Below are 24,443 nucleotides of genomic sequence, written 5' to 3'. Positions count from 1 at the left end.
TCTAACCCATAACACACAACACAAAGTAAAAGAGCTCGTAGACAACTAAGAAAACTAAATGAAGATATTCAACTCTTCTCAAGTCCTAATACTCGTGGCGTTAGCTCTTGTCCTAGCTTTTGCGGTTCCTCTGAAAGCCCAAGACCGGCCACAAGACTACCTCGATGTACACAACCATGCTCGCGACGACGTTAACGTGCCTCATATAAGATGGCATGCGGGGGCGGCCAGATACGCCTGGAACTATGCCCAACAAAGAAAGCGGGACTGTCGTCTCGTTCACTCAAACTCAGGCGGGCGTTACGGTGAAAACTTGGCATGGAGCAGTGGTGATATGTCTGGTGCTGCTGCAGTGAGATTGTGGGTCAAGGAGAAGTCTGACTACTTCTACAATTCGAACAGATGTCGTGCTGGAAAACAATGTGGTCATTATACTCAAGTTGTGTGGAGAAACTCGGCGTGGGTTGGGTGTGCCAAAGTCAAGTGTGACAATGGTGGAACCTTTGTGACTTGCAACTATTCTCCTCCTGGTAATATTAGGGGCCGTAGGCCTTACTAAGTAAACGTGCGCATGCAGACGAATGTAACTTGTCCATAGCGGACGTGTGGTGTTTCTGTAATTTCAATAAATGATGATCATCATCATAGGATGATATGGTGATTCCTTTGTGTGTTTATGGTTTGTATAATATGTTGTGACGGAATAATACGTTTTTTGGTGTTTAATATCACGACTTAAACTAATTAAATGACGTCACAACGTAAGTTCTTGATAGTTGCCTGGTATTGTATGGGGGTAGCGGGCTAGCTTAACACAATAATGCTTCCATCCTACCATATTTTATTTAATAGTATATTACTATAAGTTATAGTTGTGATTTTTTTGCTATTTAAGTCATCAATTGTGGGCAACAGTGATGTTGAAACCGCAGTGGAAAAAAAAACAATGTTATCGATCTCATACTGAATTCTTCAACTGGGGACCATCATAAATTGGTTTTGCCACCTTATCATGTTTAGGGTTCAATCCTAGTCTTCTTGTAATCGTGTATGTGCTTATAAATGTTAAAAAGGCTTGTTTGATGGCTAAATTTCAGAAACATTTGGAATGTATTTGCCAGATGTTTTTTGCATGTTGATACAGGACATTAGATATTGATTTTGGTTTGCCCAAAAAAAAAAAATTTGATTTCGGAATTTTGGGAGGTGCTGTTTGAATTGACAGAAATTGGTATTTTGAACCAATCGGAACACAAATTGTATCATAATAACCAAAGGTTAAACGAGAAAACAAAGATATTTGGTTGTGGAAAAATACGAGGATTAAGATAAGCTATAGTCCAGAGAATTTAGATTTTTGAACATATCAATTCGAGACTTTTATTCCAGATGATACCCAATAAACGATAGTTACTTCTTTTGAGGTTGTGGAGTACCATTTTAGAAAATTTGGAAGTTTTCGTCTAGGCTAATCTACACAAGTAACACAACATGTCCACGTCTGCTTTATTTTGTTTTTATTCGACAATTACATTATTTTTGCTTAGCTAGAATGACTGCATAGTCATGTGAAACAACGTAAAGGAGCATTGTGGAGATGATCAGTTAAGATATATATATAGATCATTAATTTACACATTTTCAATTGATATTAAAAAAAAAAACATTTCTGTTTTGAAATTATAACATCAACGCCAATAATAAATGGAGAAAATTTACATTAGTTTGATAGATTATCCTCTCTTTACCAATTAATTTTCAAAAATGTATGATACTTATTAAGTATCGATCTCTTTTAAGTCGTCCAATTAACTAAAATTATAAAATCAATTAGTACATATCGTTGATAATAAATAGCCCATACTTGCAAATAGAAAAGAGTTAATGAATAACCATCATGTGACAAACTAGATAATATCGTGATGGCTACATATTATTTGGATTATTTAGCCATCCTAAGTCGGAAGACATGCACAAATTAAACGTCAGTGATGTGAAACTCCAACAACTATATATATACATATATATATATATGCATTTTATGGAAAATTTTCTCATATTTATCTCTAAAGTATTAGTATTAATTAATAACCGAATTATCAACATACAGTACTATGATATCGTTTTTACGTTTATCCTCGAATTTTTTTATCGTCCTTCCTTGTTTAATAATCTCGCCTTATATCCACATCTTCTAAATAGTCAGTTATTTCACTGTTAAAACGTTACGTCTCACCAACATCTTAAACATAAAAATTTACCATCCACATTCCACAAGAATGGACATATCAAATTTATAACTGTATGTATGTATGGATGATCCAATCCAACACGAACATGGCAATATATATAGTTCAATCGACAACTATACAACGTACTGTATATGTTATACTAATCATACATAACCAATAGTGGTACTCAACCACCCATATGAGAATGCAAAGCCTCACGCGCGCATATTAGAATTTCACTAATCACGTCAATTACTATGGCTGTAGCTACGAAAGAATCAATTGGCCTACTATAATATTAGACCGAAGACGCATATATACATTTCTAACTATTATTAATCTGTAAATCATTTCGAATTTTCGTCTTACATAAACTAACATTGTAAAAAATTACAAGTGATTGTTTTAAAAATATAAAACGTTCAACAAGTACTTTGATACAAAACTACTATATAACGTATTCAATCCTCACTTGTAAAACCCACAAAAACTAATAAACTCTAAACGTCTAAAACGAAAAAGATGAAACTCTTTAACACATCTCAAAACATATTCTTGGCTCTAACCTTTTTCCTTGTTCTCATCGTTCATCTAAAAGCCCAAGACAGTCCTCGAGACTTTTTGGCAGCTCACAACCGAGCACGAGCCGAGGTTGGGGTGGGTCCCTTAAGATGGGACGAGAAAGTGGCTGCTTATGCCCGTAACTATGCGAACCAGCGTAAAGGTGACTGCGCCATGGAACACTCGAGCGGATCCTATGGAGAGAACATCGCTTGGAGCAGCGGTGACATGACAGGCGTTGCAGCGGTTGACATGTGGGTGGATGAACAATTTGACTACGATTACGATTCCAACACATGTGCTTGGGACAAACAGTGTGGCCACTATACTCAGGTTGTGTGGAGAAACACGGAGAAGTTGGGATGTGCAAAAGTGAGATGCAAGAATGGTCAAACCTTCATAACTTGCAACTACGATCCTCCCGGTAACTGGGTTGGCGAGTGGCCTTACTAAAATAAAACTCCAAATGCGCTTACGAATCTATGTTATACTTTCATGTATGTTTGTATTCTTCAGTTATACCAATCATCTATCATGCAACTAATAAAGGTTGGTAATTGTCCGGTCAGGTCCTCTTTGTACCATATACTTATATATATATACGTGGAATAAAAAAATGCAATGCTACTGCTTGCACTTGCTTTGTTTGCTAAATGAAAATCTCCTCTCCTTTTCTATGTATACGCGCACACATAATTAAATGAGAAATACCTAAAATAGCATTAAAATAAGTTTTATAGACAATTATAGCACATATTCCATAAATTTCCAAAAATAGCACTATTTAACACATTATAATATTTAAAATTAATTTTTAGAATTTTATTTTTTTAGGTTTGGGTTCTCAATTTCACATTTAGAGTATAATTTTGAGTGATAGAGTTTAGTATTTTGAATTTAGGATTTAGTTTTATAAAATTAATTTTATAATATAGTGCTACTTTTTGAATTTTAGAGATGTTGTGCTAAATTTGGAAACGAAACTTTTTTATTGCTATTTTTGAGAATCTCACTAATTCAATTAATATTAGATGTACTACATAAAAATACAAACACGATCAGAAAAGCAACTAATATGTTATTTAATTAAAAAATCGAACCCCTTACATTTTTATTATGCTCCAATGATTAAAGACACATCCCTCTTTTATCTTTTTAAACTAATGTGGGTTTTCGCATTAGTTTGGATTTACAAAAGAGCTTAACCAAAGAATGTTTATATTTATTATGTACATGCTCATGCACACACAAAAGAAAGTGTGGAAATTGGAAAACAGATTTCAGATCACTCTCTATATATATATGATGCTCCACTAAGGAACATCAGTTATGCATGTTTTAATTGAAAGATTACGGATAACAGTTATTCGTATACGTGAGTTTTTCCACGTATCCACGCAAATAAAAGGTTGAACTCGAAGCCGATTCGTTTAATTTCTCCGAGAAAACAGAGATTCATTGTTAGCAAAATATATTTTGTCTGTTCTTGTTTTTCACCCTTTTTTTTTTTTGGACAAACACAGATTTCCATTCATTTAAATAGAAACAGTACAAAGAAACGGAATTGGAATTCCAGAGTTCAAAAGGATAAGGCGGTTACAAAGATAGATTTCATCAAAGTCATAAACAAGAAGATAGAAAACATCAAGCAATAATCCAAGAGAATTGTGAGGCAGTCGCTAAGAAACAAGCTGAGACATGTGAGATCAAGGTTGCAAGACTGATTAACATCGAAGAATCCGATAGCTGACAAAGTAATCACGGTCATACGACTTTGTGACGTTGAGAGGTGAATCAGGGCCAACAAGCTCTCCGATGAGAGGTACAGAAACAACAGCATTGCCTTGGCAGAGATTCGGTGGGTTATAACCCGGGTGGTGGTGGTTCTGAAGATGTTATGCTTCGGTGTAAGACGCTGATAGCTGTAATGGTAACTCTCACTCCATGGAGATGAGGTCATAATGCCATTGAACTTCAGGTTTTTAGGAGGACACTTCAACAAGTTGATACAAAGCAGTTTAGAGGTCTCGATAAGCATACGGGGTGAGGAATAAGGGGGCCTGAAGAACCATCGGTAATCACAGCGCCATATGGTCTGGATCATAATGCCGAGTTCATTCAAGCTTCTAGCCTCAAGAGCAGAATCAATATGTCGATCTAAAAGCAGGTTTCTTATACAATTCCTTAGCCAAACTAGCAACAATGTGGTTTATCTTCCAAATGCAGTATTCGAACAAATGGTTCCATAAATCCACACACATAAAGACTAGAATGGAAAAGATTTAAATTCCGCTCAAACCTGGATAACAGCAAAGGAAGCCATCTTTTGGTAACGGGCTCAAAAACCTTAACAGGCCGAGGAAGATTGGGCCCAACCGCAGAAAACCTAGTTTCACGGTCGGGGGCATCGGAGGGTTCACGCAGCGGCAGGGTAGAGCGGATGTCTGATTCAGGGGCTCAAGCATCTCCATTGAGGGGAGGGAAGGTGATTGGGGGTTTAAAGCGAGGCTTGATGCATCCTAAGGGAGTCCTAGGAGCTTAAGTTCTCCGGTACAGGAATTCGATACCAAAATGAGGAAACCGTCATGCGCCGTCGACAACTCCACCAGGCAAAGCACATTTGATGGTCCTAGTGGATCTACTCCTTCCATCAAAGGAACCTGGTTTAAGATCTCCTCTTGGTGATACAGAAATCCAGATCTGACAAAGTTTGGGTCTTCAGATTTCATCTCCGAAAAAGAGTTTTGAAGCGGTACAGAGTTGGGAGACTCCGGCCGGCAGCTGTCCTCTTTGGATTGCAGATCAGTTAAAGGAGGTAAGTGGGTGAAAAGGGTTAAAGAGAGATAAAAGGGGAACAAAAGCTTAAACAAACGGAAGAAGAAAGCTAGACTACGAGATTGAAAACAAAGATGAGAGATTCGGATTAAATCCCGATGCCGACAGTTTTCCTTCGCCGGTGTCGGAGGAGAGCTGCGGTAAAAGTTCCTCAATTATAGTGTCTGGGAGAAAAAGTTCGGGGGTTTTAAATTATAATCACTTTGTGGATATAACGAAATGTTTTTCACCCCTTAAGTTTTAGTTTCTTCGATATGAATAATTGGATAGTATTTCAGATGGTGACTTTGTATTCGGAAGAAAAGCTATAGAGGAATTATGTGAACTGTAAACAACATTAACTACACGGCAAGACTTTAATTTGCTATAATAATATTTTCACATTGACATTGCCTGAAACCGCTTAGGTCATCCGGCTGCTTGGGCAAGGAGGCTGCGCACTATAAGTTGACTACTGTACTATTAACGGTTAATTAACACATTTGTGATTGAATATAAGAGAATATGCCAAGGGTTTTTAATCAGTTAGCTGATTTTATTGAAAATGATTTTACATCAACCATAATTTTGGTTAATTTGGATACTTTTGCTAGATCAACAAATTGTCAATTGACTTTTTAAACCAATTGGAAGTCCGAGTCTGAAAGTATCGCATCTTTTAGGATTTACTATGAAATATATAGAGTTTTTATATTAGAGTTAACATATATGTACATCATGGAGACGAAACTTGATTTTTTCAGGGATTTGATACATATGATGATTTTTTTTTATTTTTTTATTTTTTTTATTTTTTTATCAACTTTTTGGTAATTTTTTTTGTAAATTTTTCTGTAATTTTTTTTTATCTATCATGAATTTTTTTCCCTCACCATGAATGAGTATTTGCTTTATTTTCCAGGTCTACGGATCAGCGCCGGTACCTTATATCTAAATAGTCTCTATAAACGATTGAACCAAAAATATATTATTATTTCATAGCTATCCGGGACTTTAAGCGATGAATTGCTAAGTTGCAGTACGTTTCTTTATTGATCGATTGAACGAAAAAATACAAGTCACATTTTTAAAAATTAGATCTGATCCATAGCCGAAACCAATAATTCTAAAGATATATTCCACCACCCTTAGCCGACCGAGATACTCAATTCATCACTATCAGCTCTACAAACATGCCACCTTTTTTTCGCACACCTACACAACCCTAATAACGTGCGTACATCACTTCACATTAATGTTTAGAAGCCTTTAGTCTTTTATATATAGTCTCTAACCAGATTTACTTCAAAACGTGACACCAACTAGGCCATTAACTATAATTTGTGTACATTATATATAAACATTTTAAACTTTCTATAAGTAGCAATCAAAAACAAACATTCATCTTACTCTAACTTTAATTTGTTCCATGAATCTTTAAAGACGAAAGAAAAATCATTAAAATGTTTCAGAAGGTTGCTATTGATACCTTGGTTCTCCTACTTATCATCAATTACATGACCCAAATCGATGTTTCCTTCGCACAATACTCTCAGTATCCGCAGTCCCATGAGTCTCCTGACAGCTACCTCAGACCCCATAACGCAGCCCGAGCCGCGGTAAGAGTGAAGCCCCTAAGATGGGACTTCGGTCTAGCCACTGTGGCACAGGACTACGCAAACCAACTAGCCGCCGGTTCCTGCAGTCTTGAACATTCATCTGGACCATATGGTGAGAATCTTGCATATGGCGGTGGAGACATGTCGGCAGCTCAGGCGGTTGCGATGTGGGTGGATGAGAAGTCGTATTATGATTTTTATTCAAACTCGTGCCACGGTCCGGCTTGTGGACACTACACGCAGGTCGTGTGGCGTGGCTCAGCTCGGCTCGGTTGTGGTAAGGCTAAGTGTGATAATGGTGCAAGTATTGTTGTGTGTAACTATGACCCTGCAGGCAATTTTATTGGAGCTAAACCATATTGATTTCAGATTCAATTGATGATTGTGTGTAAAGATGTTTGTATTAATTAATTATTGATTATTTTGAGAATTCGGTACATGAGATTACATACTTCTTTTCTATAAAGTATGGCGTTAAAAATTGTATACAAAGATGTTGAGTGACTTTCCTTTTTGAGCGCATCATCATCGATTCGAAGGATGGCGAAGAAGTGACTATCAGAATCTTATAGATTTGCCGTGGTTAAGCGCTAAAATGACATTAATATACATGTTTGAAAGATTTGATTTCATCCTCCTCAGACACTGCTGGTTTTATAAAGATTAACAGAGAACACTCCATATTTTCTTCAATTCTCTAGATTTACATTTTTATTGTTTGTTTTTAAACTTTTAAAATTAAAATGCTCTGATCCCTATTATTAGGGTATGTACACTCTTCGTTTAAAAGCTTCGTTTTTCAACAGACAAACAAAAAAAAAATCTGCTGTTATTTATCCAAGTCGAAGGATGAAAACGGATAGCTCACACAATGGTTTAATACAAAAAGAAACTGATGTTAAAAAAAAAAAAAAAAAAAAAGCCAAGGAAAAGATCACGAAGAGAATAGTTTCAAAACAGAGAAGCAATCATCACATCACGGGTTTGTCATGGGAGAGGAGGACTGATCATCTAGCTGCTCAATGTTTCCTGCGTCTGTGGACATAAGCCATCGGGCGAAATCGCGAATCAACTCGTGCATTGTAACCGTCTCATCGTCAATACCGTCTTCTAGAAGACAAACGTCTTTCAAGCCTTCAACCAACATAAGGCCCTCGTGTTGGCAACCCTCGCAATCTTTAATAATCCCTTTAGCCACCATAAGGCACACAACTTCTTTTAACTTGATTATGCAACCCCCGGGATACGACGCACATAACAAAAAGCATTGTTTCATCTTCTTGTCTTGCAAGCAATCATATGTCAACTTTAGAGAAGCGTATATGATTTCACTAGTAATCTCACTCGCACGGTGAGGGAAGTTTAGGTCTCGCAAACCCATCTGCCACCAGCCGATATATGAACACTGTAGTTGTATTTTCCCCACGACCGTGATCGCAAAAGGATAACCTTGGGGTTTGCTACAAACTTGCTTTGCAATGGGTTCGACAGTGGCTGACGTAGCATTTTTTTCTCCAGCCACAGAGCAGAAATACTTCCAAGCATCATCAGCGCTTAGGAAGTCAAGTTTTAGGGTTTGATCAACTAGCAGCTTCCGGCACACACCGCGGTCCCTAGTGGTGATAAGAATTTTGACTCTCACCCCATTGTCTCCTTGATAATTTCTCCATGGGATACCCAAACGATCTAAATCGATGGACGCGAGGGCGTTATCAAGGATGATGAGACACGTTTTAAATTTCTGCAACTTACGGAAAATTAAACCAGCTATTACCGCATCGGGTGCATCCTCTGCGTAAAAAAGGGTCAACCTTCTAGCGATTTGGTGTAATTGCCTTGAAATGTTAATCTCTTTATAACATGGAACCCAAATCACTAAATCAAACCGTAGATCACAAGTTCGACTCTTAATGTTGTTGTTCAAAGTCTTTGCAATTACCGTTTTACCACAACCTTCTAAGCCCCACAGAGCAACCCTATTAACCGCATCGTCCGCTAACAGGGCTGTAATCTTGGCTAAATAACCCGACAAAGAACTCTCATGATCTGCCCTATCACTACAACAATGAAATTGCACAGGACAACTAACCCACGCCATGTTATTGTAGATGTCGTATATGTCCACGCCTTGCTCGTGATGGGACAGAGTATTCGAATCTGCTATTCGAATCTTCCGTGGGGAAAAACACAACCACCTCAACATCTTCATCATTGTCAGTTTTCCTCTGCTTCTTATCCTCTAAAATATTTCTTGTAAATATCTTAGTTCTATTTTTTTTTTCAGCAAAAGTAATTTATTCAGAATAAAATCTATCAAGGTACAAAGGTTCCATCAGCCATACAGGAGGATTGTAAGAGTCTGAATAAAAATCGAAGTTATTACAACTCAATTTAGCTAATAAATGGGCAATCTCATTGTTTGTGCGATGAATAAAGGAAAAGGCTACATGAGCAAAGTTTCTGGAACAGAGTTTGATATCTTGTAGTAAACCATGAATGGAGACATCGTGTAGAGATCCATTGAGGCAATCAATTAACGTTTTGCAGTCTCCTTCAAAGCATACATTGGTGAATCCTTTAGCAGCAGCTTGTTGAATGGCCAGTAGTAAAGCTTGTGCCTCTCCCTCTAGTGAATTATTTGCATTTCTAAGGATACATGAGCCCCAATAAATTGCAACTCCAAGATGGTTACGGATCATCCATTCTCCAACCGTTTTCCTTGTATCTGCTCTGAAACTAACATCAAAGTTACATTTCACCAATGGAAATTCTGGTCTCGTCCAAAGGGGATTATAAGGTTGGTCTGAAGAAACTGAACAAAAAGAACGAGGTGGTGTTGACTTTATCCATTCAAACACATCAGCCCTATCTTGAGATACGATTCGATGATGATCACAAGCAATATTTTGGAAGATGAAATTGTTGCGATCCTTCCATATGTTCCAAATAAGCCAGAGAGGAAGTAGTTTCTGTTCCTTGGATAATGATTGATCATCAAACAAGTGTAATAAAGCTGAAACATTGGAATCACAATCTGTGTTATGGAAGGATGATAGTAGTGGGAGATTAGCCAAGTCCCAAACCAATTTTGATGCAGGACATGTGAATAGGGTGTGATTAATAGATTCCTCAGCGTCGTGACAACGTTGGCATAGTGTACTAATGTCAATACCCCGAGAAACAAGTCTAGTAGTGGTACCTAAAGATTTAGATAACATATTCCAGAGGAAATGTTTTATTTTTGGTAAAATTTGCAGTTTCTATATTTTGTTTTTTAGTTCAACGGAACCATGAGGGATGTCAGAAGCATGAACCAAGTAAAAAGGATCATGTGTAGCCAACCAATAAACAGACCGAACAGAGTATTCACCAGAGGCATTGTAGTGCCAAATAACTTTATCTATTATGTCAAATTGTGGAATGTAAATTTGTTTTAAAACCTCAATATCAGTCGGTTTAATCATAACATCAATTGCAGGTGTATCCCATGATTTAATGGAACATGTGCAATCGATAAGAGATGATAGGATACCTGTGGCAGGAGGGTCAATAGAACAAACAAGGCGTGGGAGATGCTCTGCAATAACATTATCTACATTGATTCGAACTGTAGAACCATCACCAACACAACTCGAACTCCTTTTTTTAGAAGACCTAAACCAATAATAATGGATGACCAGCCATAAGATTGTGTTTTTTTGGGTGTGGCATCAAGGACTGAAATATCAGGAAAATATCTAGCCTTCATAACTTTAGCAAATAAGTTGTTGGGACATTTAAGAATACGCCAAGCTTGTTTAGCTAAAAATGCATCGTTAAACTTAGCTAAGTCTCTAAATCCCAAGCCACCTTCTCTCTTAGAGTATTGAAGCCTTTTCCAAGCAATCCAAAGGATGCCTCTAGATGAAGTCGTTTTCTTCCACCAAAAGTGCAACAGTAACGATTCTAGTTCAGAAATGAGTCCAAGTGGTAGTTTGAAGCAGGACATAGCATAGATCGGGATTGCAGCTGCAACCGACTTGAGCATAACTTCTTTCCCAGCAGGTGATAGAAACTTGCCACTCCAATTTGTCGTACGTTGTCTAACTCGTTCAACAATGTACTCAAACATTTCTTTTTTTTCTTCTACCAAATTGTTCCGGTAGACCTAGATACTTCCCCCTTGATTTGGTATTTGCAAGATTCTTTTCATAGAATCTTGACGGTGACCAAAAACTCGAGAACCAAAAGTGATAAAAGACTTTGAGCTATTGATTTTTTGTCCTGAATAGTATTCATAGACATCAAAAACATCTTTTAAGGCCTGACAATTGCGATTGTTTGCTCTGCAAAAGAATAAGCTATCGTCTGCAAATTGAAGGTGAGTTATAGGTGGAACCCCATTGCCAATTTTGATTCCTTGTAATCATTTGGAGGACACCTGAGACTTAATGAGATAGCTTAAGATATCTGCAAACAGAATGAATAGGTATGGAGACAGTGGATCACCCTGCCTTATCCCACGACTTGGTTGTACTTTACCATATGGTGTACCATTTACTAAGACTGCGTATTCAACTGATTTAACTGTAGCCATGATCCAATTAATCCAAGTAGTTGAAAAACCAAATAATTTCATTGTGGTTTAGAAGAAGTTTCAAAAAAACCAAATATCTTAATTCTATAAGCATACAATATATATATATATATATATATCAGATTTTTTTTTAAAAAGAAATTTTACATTATGTGCAGTCAAATAAATAGAAATTTAACATTATGATAGTGTATTTAGATTTGGAAAATATACATCTCTAAATGTTATTTAAGCTAAATGTTAGAACAATGGTTGTTCCGACTTCCGAGTACAACATATATATGGTGGATGGGTTTCATTTTGCCATTAGCTATTTTACGTTTTTTTTTGTCATAGATTAATTATTTATTTTGTTATATGTTAATGTCATTAAATACTCCATTACTCAATAGGCTGTATGAGATTTTTTTAAAATGTGAATTATAGGTATTATTTTTACATTATGATAGTGTATTTAGATTTGGAAAATATACATACCTAAATAACAACGTACGTGGGTTTCATTTGTCCCATTAGTTATTTTACTTTATGTGCAGTAAAAAAAAAATAGAAATTTTACATTATGATAGTGTATTTCGATTTAGATATCTATATTTGTTATAAGTTGATGTCGTTTCATTACTCAATAGGCTGAATGAGATTTCTTTTTTTTTTTAGTTTTAGTAAATGTTTTACTGTGCTATCACATACTATATAATATCATATATAGGGATATATTTAAATTCGTCTTATTACTACATTAAAAACATTAACTTATAAACTCATTAGAAAGTAGGACCGCCGAGTCACGAGTACTTTTGCTGCTTAACTTGAACAAGTAGACCAAGTCAAAGTCAAACATACCATCTAAAATTCGGAATTTGTATTTTAGCCCCTTAAGTTTTGTAATTTTTTTTGTATTTCTTCTGTTTTCACCCCCAAATTTATATATTTATGTTTTGACCCTTACCCCTTACAAATTAAAAAAATTTGTGTTGTGACCCTTAAAGGTTTTATCATATTTTCCTACTACTTTGTGTTTTAACTATATTTTTCTCATGGTTTTTTAGTCTTTTTGTTTGTGTTTCACTTATAAATATTAAACCTAATTTTTGGTTGTTTGTAATAAATCAAAAACGTTTTTAGCTTTTTAAATTATTAATTTTTATTGTTGTAAAAAAAAAATATTTATTTTCTTAATTATATTTCGACTCCCCTAAAATATATTCTGAGTTCGTCACTGCTCCGAATGATGTACGTGGGTATACAAAACAAGTCTTACATGCACATTCTGATTTACGTACAACAGTACATATAGTGATCTAGAATCTAACGGTGAGTCGTCGAGAAGAAAGTGGTAATGTATGTGGGTTTCATTTTGTTATTAGCTATTTTACTCTTCTTTTTTTTGTCTTAGACTAATTATTTACTTTGTTATATGTTAATGTCATTAATTACTCCATAAGCTGTATGAGATTTTCTAAAAATGTGAATTATAGTTTTTCTTCTGTCTTAACTCAATTTGAAATTTGAAACTTGAAACCCTTGATAATATCTATATGTAATTAATTTCAGTGTTTTAAACACTGAACCTACCTTTTTAAAGCATACTTGCTACATTAATTTTAATTATCGATGGTTTTACTGGTGCATGCATATGTGCAAATTAAAAAGAGAAAAACAACATATATATTGTTTTCAATCTGCTAATAAAAACATAATAATTCTATCTATAGAGAGAAAGGTCATTTTTTATGAAATTATATGGAAAACTTGTAGCTGTGGATAACGTAAGAGGGAGTGGTTTATTAATAGTCAGAAGAATTACCAAGTCTGAGTACTTGGTCTCGTTGGAACAAGAAATAAGAGACCTGCTGATAAACAAAAAAAGAGCATGTTGACAGAGAAGTAGAAAGAGTTTACATCAGATTATATATCAAATGTGTACTTGCTAGCCATCAACAATTCTATATCTTATGGTCTTGTCGCCTTCTCTAGTCCACTTTGACCACTTCAAGAATGACTCATACACATAATTAGGTTACCTAAAAAAAAGTTCTAAATTGCTTTTTGTTTCCCTGTTATTTATTTTTTTCTTCAAGACAGAGGAGGTGTTGTTGTTTCAACCATAAACTAACGTAGGAGTTTATTTCAATTTTCTAACAAATTAATTGATTAGAATTATATACTTTATATATTTTTCTTTTCTCATTTTCATGATTTTATAAGTTCTGAAATTGAACTATATTTGACGATTCATTTAATAATCGCCAGTAATTTTCCATATAAAAAATTATCAATAATTGAAAATTAATAGAGAATTATTCCCCAAGAAATAATAATTAAAAAAAATAATGGAGTAGAGTAGACAATAGTCATCGGTTCACCATCTTTGCGTTGTCTGGGCCTTACCTCTGTCCTTCACACTCTTTCCTTATTCAAAGTTTTTCTCTCTTTTTTTCTTTGTTTTTGTTTTGCCTTAACTATAAACTCCGAGCTCGAAAGCTTCTCTGTCTTCTTCTCTTAGATAACTCTCTCTCTCTCGAACTCACAAGGTACTCTCTTCTTCTTCACAAAACTCCAACTTTGTTTCCTTTTTTAGTTGTCTCCGAATCTGATTCTTGTCCCTATTGTATCTCATCTATATATTTTTTTGTTCTTGATTTTGGCTGTAAAACTCAGCTATTTTCAAGAATTAGTTTCTTGATTTGACTCCTTTTAGCTGTTTAAGATCGAAGCTGTCATGGGTGTGTTCTTTTTTTTGCCATGTCCCATTCTTCTTCTACTACTTGTTCTTTCTTGAATTTGTCTACAAGATTTGGGGATTTTAAGGTTCTCAGTCTCTGTTTGCTGATTTAGGATTTCAATCTGCGTTGTTTGGTTTTTACTTTGTATACCCCTTTACTTGCAGCATCTTGGTTGTAATTTATTTGATATTTTTTATTTTCCCTTTTGCATGTCACATCTTTTATTGTTCTTTTTGGTATTAATGAACTCCAAAAATTTGGTCTTTTAGGTTATTGATTTGTCTTATTCTATAAAAGCTGGTTCTTTATTGTGTGTCACAGGTTAAAGATCTGAGTTATGGTTTTTTTTTTTTTGTATAGCAGTTGAGAAGAAGAAGTTTTGTTGAAGATGAAGAAAGCATCAAGCAGAAGCCAAAGAGGAAGCAAAGGTATTAAAGGGAAGCATGTTTTGCAGATTTGTGTTCTGCTTGGGGTTTGCATTTGGATAATCTATCAAGTGAAGTATTCTCATGATAAGAAGAAGGAGTTTTACGAGAAAGATGGCGAGAAAGCGACTGTGTTGTTGTCAGAGGTTGAAGACGGAGTGGTGAAGCTTGGGAGAAAAGATCTTCTTCCCGGTTATCATAACAAGAAGGAGAAGCATGTGGAAGAGGATGAGGATGAAGATGAGATTAGCCATGGAGGAGAAGAGAAGAAGACTAAAGTAGAGAATGGTAGTAATCATGAAGAGGAGGAGAAAGAAGAAGAAGAGGAAGTAGTTGAGGAGGATGAAGAAGATAAGAATAAGCAAGGAGAGGAAGTAGCTGAGGAAGATGAGGAAGAAAACAAACATGAGGAAGATGAGATTGATGAACAAGATCAAAGTAAACCCGGTGGAGATACTGATAAGGATGATGAAACACTTGAAGAAGAGAAAGAGAGTGGAACGAGTGAAAGCGATGAGAAAGAGAAAGAGAAAGAGACTACTCATGCAGATGAGATTGATATGACCGTTGATGAGGCACGCGAGGAGCATTACAAGGCTGATGATGCTTCCAGTGCTGTGTCCCATGAGTCTCGGATACTGAACACTGAGAAATTGAAAGAAAGTTCTAATGGAACAACTCAGGAGAATAATTCCAATAGCACTACAAGCGAGGTTGAGATCCAGAAGCAACCTGACTTAAAGTTAGGAGAAGCAGAGAATTTTGTGAACAAAACAACCACAGAAGTGAAAGATGGTGACAGTGAACCATCCAGTTCTGAAGCAAAAAGCGCGGTAACTGAAATACAAGGTGAAACAGTTAATACCAATTCGACAGAAGCAATTCTTGAAGCTACAGGCTTTTTGCAGAACGAAACAAAAATCATGCGAGATCGAAGTCAAGAGAAAAGTGCACCGCCTGCAGGATTCTCTGAACCACATCCTGTCTTGGAACTTGAGCAAATCCGTAATGAATTTGATCCCAACATCACTGTTTCTGCAAACATTACCAACAAAGATTCCATTCAAGATGAGTCCAGGAACTCAACTTCAGAGTCTTTGCTGATTGAAAACATATCAGGCTCAAACACGACCGAGGTGAAGGAGAATTCAAGTTCTGAGGGTGATGATGAATCAGCTGAAAAGGAAAGTTCAAACGTTTTCTCTACAGAGCTAACGGAGGAAGCAGATAATACTTCAGAAACGTCAATTTCTCAAGAAGAGATGGATGCACTCACTGATCCACAAACTCTGCCAGATATAAGAATAGAAGGGAATGAAGAAGATGAAGAGGAAGCAATCGGAACAGAGTGAAAGAAGCACTAATGGCAAAATTGATAAGTTAATGTGAATGTTTCCATGCTTTTGCAGCTATGCGATTGTAAAATCTCAAAACATTAGTCTCTCTCTGTTACTTAGTTTCGCAAAACTGTATATTCATTTGGAACTTTGGCTACGGATTGCTTTCACTGCTCTTCAGGAATCCTGACTTTTAACACTAACAGTAGAAGAAGAGCTCAATAACTTGTCAGTTAAGCTGCAAAACTCAGAACATTTGGAATTATAAACTCTAAAACTGGCTATTCTCAACTTTTGCTTTATAACACTTTATTTATGTCAACTTGCAACTTGCAACTTGCAAGTATATCACTCGTGCATATATTGTTTCAAAAGGTGACATTGATAACAACTTTATTTAAAATCAATAATAGTAATGTTAAAGCGTAAACAGAAGATGGACAAGAACGTTGGCAAGAGACATGCCATCATAATCACTCTACTTAATCCTCTCAAAGCACCTAAGATACAACAATTATGTTTGTGTTGAGAGCTATTTGGTGCGGATAGAAAGGTCTTGGAGCTGCTTTGGATCGACTTCCGAGGGAGTCCTCGTCAAGGCACATTGCGCCGTGGTTGTCTTTGGGAAGGCTATTACATCTCTTATGGAACTCGCACCTCCCAGCATCATCACCATTCTATCTAGTCCATAAGCAATTCCACCTGCAAGTTCATATCAATTCTAATGTTTCATTAACCATGCTTAATAATCTTGTTCTGCAGCATCATCATCACAAGATACCAAGTTATCGACAAATTGTCATAAAACTTTTCAAGTCCCATATCTTAAAGAACCCATCCACACACAACAAATGACAGGTCAAACCAATCGAGACTTTAAAACATGGACGTTGAGATCAGGTAATGTTTTCTTCAGAGATAAATGACCTTGAGAAATAATTACATACCATGAGGAGGAGCACCCATGTCAAGAGCCTCCAAAAGGTAGCCAAACTTTGCTTCGGCCTGTTTGCAGAAGAAAACATGATAGATACGGCGCTCCGAATAACATGAGTAATCCATTTATAATGGATAGTTCCCAAATTAAAAGAAAGTGATTATCACCTCTTCAGGTGAGATGCCAATGATCTCCAAAACCTTTTCCTGAACGTCCCGCCTATATATCCTCAAACTTCCTCCACCAATCTGGTATAAATAATAGAGTCTATAAAAAAATCTCCCAAGCCATTGGTCCAGAGAGAAAAAATGGTCAAGCTGTCTGGTTTACCTCAATCCCATTATAGACCATGTCATAAGCGAGAGCTCGTGCAGAAGGCAAGTCATCAATATCTTCAGGCTTAGGAGCTGTGAATGGGTGATGTAATGCCTGAAGAGGAAGTTCTTGTCATATTAGCACACAAAATATTGGACATAAATCTCATCTCAGGTAAGAAATCAAATTATGAAACAACAGACCTCAAGCCTCTGCTCCGGCTCATTCCACTCGAACATTGGAAAATCTGTCACCCAAAGAATTGAGTGCTTGGACTGTATAATATACAAGAACTGGCATAAATCTGATGAACTGTTATCAAGTGGAACAAAAAAGTGATTGACCAATGGTGAAACTTACATCGTCAATCAAATCCATGGCATGGGCTACAAAGAGTCTTAACCTATCTAGGGTTTTGTTAACCGAAGTAACAGAACCCACTCCAAATAATATAAGATCACCGGGTGCTGCTCCACATTGTTTCACAATGTTTGTTTTACCCTCCAAGTCTAAACTAGAAACTAATGCTGCAATTCCCTCGACCTCGCCTGCATCATAAGTTTAGACCTTCAGTCTTCAGACCGAATGTACAATGTATAGTTTACTGTCTATCCTTAGAAAAATACAAGTCCAAGAGAAAGAAGTAAACAGGATTTATTTATTTACCATTATCCAAGACCTTCAAGAAAGGAAGACCCTTTGCTCCGGATTTTATGGCTTCATTGTAAATATCTCCTTTTTTGAGAGCTGAGTTGGAATACTTTTTAGCACCCAAAGGCACACATAATACCTTAATGATTCCACCACTTTCAAGGGCCTCTGTAAAAACCCTGAAGGACGATTCTGTGAAAACGTTTGACACCTGCAATTCAGAATTAGGGATTTAAAATCTTCAAAATTGACTTGTAAGTTTCTGTACAATTGGGAAACAGCTCTAAATCGCACTTCCTGGTAAATTAAAAAAAACTAGCTTATGCAATAATTCCCTAAGCAGGCAAAGAGACATATATACTTCTTTGTAACATTAACTAAATAACCACAAAGCAGATAATATTACGTCTTTTAACTCAAGATCAAATCGTGTATCTGGTCTATCTGAGCCATAACGATCCATTGCATCAGCATATGTTAGCCTTGGGAATGGATCAGATAGCTGGATACCTTTGATCTCTGAAAATACCTGCACAAGAAGGTCAAAATATTAAAAATGCTGAAAGAACATCAAACGAGCCTCGGAATCTCAGAACATATAGGATTACAAGAAACACATCATGAAGCAACAACTTCTTACACACATTTCTTGACAAAATTGAGCCACTATTGTCACTATCATAGAAGATACGAAGTAACAAAAAAAAGCTCAAAAGTATCCCAACCTTACGGATAAGATCTTCATTCAGCTTCAGCATGTCCTCCATAGGCATGAAAGCCATTTCCATATCAAGCTGAGTGAATTCAGGCTGCCTGTCAGCTCTTAAATCTTCATCTCTAAAACATCTGATAATATGAAACAAAACGCATGAGAGAGAAATCATTTGCATAAGAATCCTGCTTTTGGTGGTAAATGAAGGTGATGAGCCACTTATGTCAGTGAGGTTTATGTTGAACCAATCTTAAGTGCCAAAGTTCATATACATACCTTGCTATCTGGTAATATTTGTCAAAACCAGAGACCATTAACATCTGTTTGAAGAGCTGAGGACTTTGTGGCAAAGCATAGAATGTTCCTGACTTCGATAGAGAGATTTGATAGAATCAGACAAATAAACTATGATAAAAGCTTATACTTGGGGAAAACTAAATTCTCTGACAGAAGCAGAATAAATCGAAGTAAAGGCACCTGAATTCTAGAGGGAACCAGATAATCTCGCGCGCCTTCTGGAGTAGATCTCGAGAGTATTGGAGTTTCAATCTGGCACAAACAAACAAATCCAGATGGAAAAAAACAGGTTAACTCCCAAAACTGAAAATATAGCGAAAATAAATACAGAGGCTTTTTCAAATAGAGTAGGAAATACCTCAATGAACCCATGTCTGTCTTCTAGATATCTTCTAATTAGCTTCACCACGTTATGGCGAAGAACTATATTATTCTTCATTTGCTGACGGCGTAGATCAAGGCACCGAAATCTAACATCATACAACCAAAAGCCCAAGTATCAGTAATTATTTAGAGATTCAGTATAAAAAAAAAATCATAAAAGATAGAACATACAGCTAATGTTTCACCTTAAGCGAATTTCTTCTTTCACTGAATCTTTTGTCTCGTCTGAAGTAGTAACAAGAAAGGGAAGCTTTGCCCTCACAGGATTCAATATTTCAACATGCTCTGCAACTACCTAGTGCAACATACTACCCCCATCAACTTTCGAGAGAACCAAAACATATATATATATATATATATATATATATAACGCAGCTGAGTTAAGTGAGAAGGAAAGGCATACCTCAATGAATCCTGTTTTCATTTTCTTGTTGATGGCCTCATTTGGCCTGCTACGAACAGTACCTTCCACCAAAACGACATACTCAAGCCTCATGTCATTGATCAAGCCATGTGCCTCAGGAAACTCATCCGGAACTGTCGTAACCTAAAATTATAAACTTTCAATCAAAAACGAAGCATACAGTCCCCAATTATACATCTTTGCGTTGCACAAACGAAATCAAAGAGTTGCAATTATACTTCATTTAAGAGATTCGGATAGAAAGAAACAACAATCTATTGTTACTTAAAACTTAACAGCTATAACGTAAGCATTAGGTAACAATAGGTGAAATCTCAAACCTGGACAATGCCGGTATGATCTCTAAGATTAAGGAAAGTGAGACCTCCATGGACTCTGTGAAGTGCGACCCACCCGCAAAGGCGGACCCTTTTACCAACATCTTCGACTGATAATTCGCCGCATAGCCCTGTGCGAGATACCCACCGGAGAATCGACGGAGGAGATGGAACAGGCTTCACTACGACATCGCCGGAGGTAGCCGCAACAGTGGAATTGGAGAAGGTTCTTCGGGTTCCGGGAAGTGGGTTTCTCCGTTTGGGTACGAAGTATAAAACGGCGGCGGTTGATGCGGATATGACGGTTGCGGAGAGGAATCGAGCAGGTCGTAGAGGCAAAGTTCGCAGGAGCAGAGACATTGTTGGGACGAGATTTTAGCTGAAGTGAGGAATTGCGTTTTAGAGACGAAGAAATCAATTTTGATTGAACCGGTTAAAATTGGTTCGGTTTATAACTAACCGGAATGGTCTCAATGGGAGATAACTCAGTTTTGTTTTTGTGGTCAACTGTAGAGGAGAAGTTGATTGTGAAGGCTATTTTTATTTAATTAAAACTCATATAAGTCATAAGTATCAGTAACCAAAACTTGTTATCTGATAATACAGCTTCCAAAAGGGAAAGCTAGTTCTGTACAAATCCATAATTAGACATTTTTTTATTATTTGTCGATCCTTAGAACATCATCTAAACACTGCCTCCCATCTTCATCATTTACAATGTTGTCGCTTCTTATGTTTTGTTTGCGCCAGATTTTGGAAGAAATCTACAAATACAGTCTCGTAATCTGGCATCTTTCCGTAACCTGCAAATGCATTTCAAACCAGACTTAAAACTTCATTTCTCTGCTCCTTGAGAAGATCATATTTTTAAAAACTACACAAAAACTTCCAAGAGCTTGCCTGGAAAATAGTTGATGTCAATAACATAAAACGTGTTTTTGCTCCCATGTTCCCTGATCATGTCTATGTTGAAGAGACGAAGTCCCTATCGAAGATAAGAAGTAACAAATTATATTTAAAAAGCCGGACTTGCAAGGCAAAGACTAAAGAGTGGAGAAAAGCAGCGACAATTTTATACCAATAAGCTTCTTAGCTCTTTGACAAGGGCCTCGAGGAAAGGCTTTGGAGGGAGTTCAGCAACACGAGGGTCCAAGTCAGCGTTATCCGCTGAAGCAGAAGCAGATGAAACTCTTGGGAATTGGAAGACGCCATCAACTTTGGCTTTTTCACAATTACTCACATTTGGTAGAGAAAACCGTCTCATGACTTTTATAATATCACCCACCACAAAAACCTTGAACATAACTCCACCTTCAGGCACCAAAAAAGATACATTGAGTATTTTGAAGATCTATACATGGGGAAAACTGCATAGTGAAGTTAAAACCCAATACCATGATTTACAAACTCTTGAAGGACTAAAGGCGGGTCAAGTTCTGCAAGTGAGCGCCTGTCATAAGCTAAGTACAATTGATGTGACTTCGCAGTTCCATCAATCCAGAGCGGCTTTGCAACTGGTAAAAAGTTGAAAATAAACAAGTTTGAACCAATGTCAGCCCCTGGTCATCATCATCATCATCATCAATATATAAAGAAGAATTAGTAGTAAGATAACATGTTCAGTTTTACCTAGTGGAAATTTAAGACCAGCTTCCACAACTTTGTCAGCACTAGCTGCTGAATCTTTTAAGACAACCATTTGCTTTGGAACAAAAATGCTGCCTACAAAGATTTACCAGAGCAAAAATCACTTATAGAGAAACTTAACAAAGTTTTTGAACCCAAATTTCAGTGTCAAGATAACTTATTAAGGAGGGTTGTTACCACTGCAATCTGACAGATGCAAATCTGCCATACCCTGAAGCATCGATTGTCGATTATATATACGCTGTATTGAACCTGGTGGGTCAAGCACAGTCACTTCTGGGTGGTTTTGCTGGTAATCCTACAAACACGCGATACAAACATGAGTTTGTCGAACATGATTCGATGACAATATACTCCTGCTGAAAGGATAATGTCCACAAACTGATCTAGCTTAACAGTCGACTACTAATCCTATTTAAGTTGTACACACATTTACATTCTCAAACCAATAAAATTTAAAGAAAGGCAGACAGTTTTTCGAACCTCAATAACTTCTTGCCACTCTTTTCCCAGCAACTGCAGGAGAATAATCATATAGTTCATTAGAATTCCAGCAGAAACACACAGATACAAGCTCAGAGCATTCTTAGTTCTCACAAACCTTATGCAAAACGACATCAAATGGCCCTTGGTCAGAAAGGGGGCGGTTCAAATCGATGGGGACAAAAAAAATGCCTTTTCTCCTAAAATAGAAAGACACACAAAAAGTAGTACTGTTAGCATTTTGTTCAAAACGATACTGGAGGAAGGAAAGAATGAAAGCTATGGGTTGATTAGAAAGCAGCAAAGCAGAGGCCAAACTGAACAAAAACCAATTAAGAAAAGTTCTCTTTGACCAATTTGAGACATTCTAGAACATGATATCTTATGTTGAACCAGTGATTGTTTTAGCCAAAACACCCATGTGACTGAAGAAGATTTCAAAGCCGCAGAAAAAAGCAAAACATCAAGAGTATTTTTTGTATATTTTAAAGCCAAAGTCAAACCTCAACAGAGACTGAGACTAATCTAAATGGATTAAACAAGGAATATTCCCACAGAAACTAAGGAGGTTATAAAAAGATTCCTGATGCCACCACTAGTATACTAGTGTAAGTATAAGTCTAAGCAAAAGGAGTCGATTAAAGACAAAAACATGGCAGATGACAAGAAAGTGGCAAGTGGCAATGGTCCTCCGAAACAGAATCAGGAAAACCAATAATAAGAACCAAAACAAGAGTAAGGAAACAAGAACCAAATCTAGAAGAAAATGTCAAAGTCCTAAATATCTTTTTAAAGGTAGAAAAGAACTTGTCGGCTCTCTCTAAACGCCAACAAAGGAACAGTCTTCTCAGGTAAAGTAGTAGAACAATCAATCAAAAAAAAAGGACACAGTCACAGATTGTTCAACAAATTTGGAAACTTTGTAATGTAAAAATCAAAACTTGACAATCAAATGAGCAAGTTTGGGGTTCGCATTTCGTTACCTAGCAAGAACTTCAAGCTTGGGCTGCAAGAAACTCTTCTTCTTCTTGGGAGTGAGAGCATACCCAACAACGAGTTTCTGCTGCTGCTGCTGCAGCAACGGCTGGTGAAACTGAAACGGCGACGTTTCGGTGACAGCCACTTCTCTGCCGCCGCCGTCTTCTTCCTCTTCAGCTTTGGTTGGAACCATGTTTTCCCCTTCGAATCTCATACCAAAGTCTTCAAATCCACCGCAGGCGAACCCTAAATTGCAGGTAATCCCCAAATTACGGCTCAATCGGGCAGTTTCGATCTCACAGGAAGCAAACATGAATGGAAACGGTATAAAAAGAGAGAGAGAGAAGAGGGCAAAGGTAGAATCTTTAAAGATCCCTCTCAGATTCTTGATCCTCTTACACGCAAGTGGTTTGAATTTAGGCACTTCCCCTATTAGGGAGAGTGTTTTTGTCTCGAGAACGAGATTTAGAGAGAAACAAAAAAAATGAAAACTTTTGACACTAAACGTATCTGTCAAAATCAATAGAGAGCGAAGAAATCAGAGAGGAATGAGATGAGGGAGAGAGATTGGTCTGAAGATCAAATATTTATAGAGAGAGAGAGATGAAAGAATTTGCAGAAAAAGATATGTTTTTTATGTAGTGAAAATGGTCTCTCCTCTCTCTCTCTCGTTCCCCTAAAGATTTGCTTTTTTTTTTTTTCCTTTTTTCTTTTCAGATTTATTATTTTCCTTAAAGCTGTTTAAGAGTTTCCCCGTATTCAACTCTTTTTTTTTTTTTATGTTTTATCTCTTTTTAATGAATTACACGTAGTCTAACATTAATACATTGTACAGTATGTGCTTTTGATACCCGTATGTGTTACTCTGGATATAATCGTATTTGTTTTTTTTTTAATAATTGCCACTGTTCTTTTTTTCGTAACATATTTTTTTTTAATGAAACAAGATTTGGTTAAAGCACGTTTGGCTTTGGAAAAGTTGAAACTCTATATATACTACGATGATTGG

The 24,443-nt window shown here is 36.6% G+C and overlaps 7 protein-coding genes across 8 annotated transcripts; 4 read left to right on the top strand and 3 right to left on the bottom strand.

Moving 5' to 3' along the window:
• On the top strand, window positions 10-731 carry LOC104721443 (pathogenesis-related protein 1-like). The gene has a single exon (XM_010439425.2). The coding sequence runs from the start codon at window positions 59-61 to the stop codon at window positions 557-559; it is 501 nt and encodes a 166-aa protein (XP_010437727.1). The 5' UTR covers window positions 10-58; the 3' UTR covers window positions 560-731.
• Window positions 2,702-3,452, top strand: LOC104721441 (pathogenesis-related protein 1-like). Its single transcript, XM_010439424.2, has one exon. The coding sequence runs from the start codon at window positions 2,754-2,756 to the stop codon at window positions 3,243-3,245; it is 492 nt and encodes a 163-aa protein (XP_010437726.1). The 5' UTR covers window positions 2,702-2,753; the 3' UTR covers window positions 3,246-3,452.
• Window positions 7,008-7,729, top strand: LOC104721440 (pathogenesis-related protein 1-like). The gene has a single exon (XM_010439423.1). It carries the CDS (start codon window positions 7,070-7,072, stop codon window positions 7,586-7,588), a length of 519 nt encoding a protein of 172 aa, XP_010437725.1. The 5' UTR covers window positions 7,008-7,069; the 3' UTR covers window positions 7,589-7,729.
• Window positions 8,202-9,323, bottom strand: LOC104727588 (probable disease resistance protein At4g27220). The gene has a single exon (XM_010446679.1). The coding sequence runs from the start codon at window positions 9,321-9,323 to the stop codon at window positions 8,202-8,204; it is 1,122 nt and encodes a 373-aa protein (XP_010444981.1).
• Window positions 14,166-16,465, top strand: LOC104721439 (ABC transporter F family member 4-like). The gene is made up of 2 exons (XM_010439422.2): window positions 14,166-14,335; window positions 14,888-16,465. Exon 2 carries the CDS (start codon window positions 14,916-14,918, stop codon window positions 16,302-16,304), a length of 1,389 nt encoding a protein of 462 aa, XP_010437724.1. The 5' UTR covers window positions 14,166-14,335; window positions 14,888-14,915; the 3' UTR covers window positions 16,305-16,465.
• Window positions 16,651-20,720, bottom strand: LOC104721438 (aspartate--tRNA ligase, chloroplastic/mitochondrial). Of its 2 annotated transcripts, XM_010439419.2 has the most exons (15): window positions 20,330-20,720; window positions 19,989-20,132; window positions 19,771-19,880; window positions 19,560-19,671; window positions 19,382-19,453; window positions 19,181-19,272; window positions 18,918-19,038; window positions 18,599-18,721; window positions 18,208-18,403; window positions 17,902-18,089; window positions 17,745-17,816; window positions 17,557-17,655; window positions 17,394-17,474; window positions 17,237-17,294; window positions 16,651-16,991 (listed from the first exon to the last, which is right to left on the bottom strand). In XM_010439419.2, the coding sequence occupies exons 1-15, from the start codon at window positions 20,684-20,686 to the stop codon at window positions 16,822-16,824; spliced, it is 1,995 nt and encodes a 664-aa protein (XP_010437721.1). In that variant the 5' UTR covers window positions 20,687-20,720; the 3' UTR covers window positions 16,651-16,821. The 2 variants fall into 2 exon arrangements, with proteins under 2 accessions (XP_010437721.1, XP_010437722.1); XM_010439420.2 differs by lacking the exon at window positions 18,599-18,721.
• On the bottom strand, window positions 20,848-24,080 carry LOC104721437 (inositol-tetrakisphosphate 1-kinase 2). Its single transcript, XM_010439418.2, has 9 exons — window positions 23,440-24,080; window positions 22,575-22,656; window positions 22,457-22,489; window positions 22,151-22,271; window positions 21,956-22,048; window positions 21,721-21,840; window positions 21,405-21,637; window positions 21,227-21,311; window positions 20,848-21,129 (listed from the first exon to the last, which is right to left on the bottom strand). The coding sequence occupies exons 1-9, from the start codon at window positions 23,745-23,747 to the stop codon at window positions 21,035-21,037; spliced, it is 1,170 nt and encodes a 389-aa protein (XP_010437720.1). The 5' UTR covers window positions 23,748-24,080; the 3' UTR covers window positions 20,848-21,034.

The sequence above is a fragment of the Camelina sativa genome, chromosome 11 (assembly GCF_000633955.1).
Source record: "Camelina sativa cultivar DH55 chromosome 11, Cs, whole genome shotgun sequence".
Lineage (NCBI taxonomy): Eukaryota > Viridiplantae > Streptophyta > Magnoliopsida > Brassicales > Brassicaceae > Camelina > Camelina sativa.
This window is presented reverse-complemented; position numbering and strand designations above follow the sequence as displayed.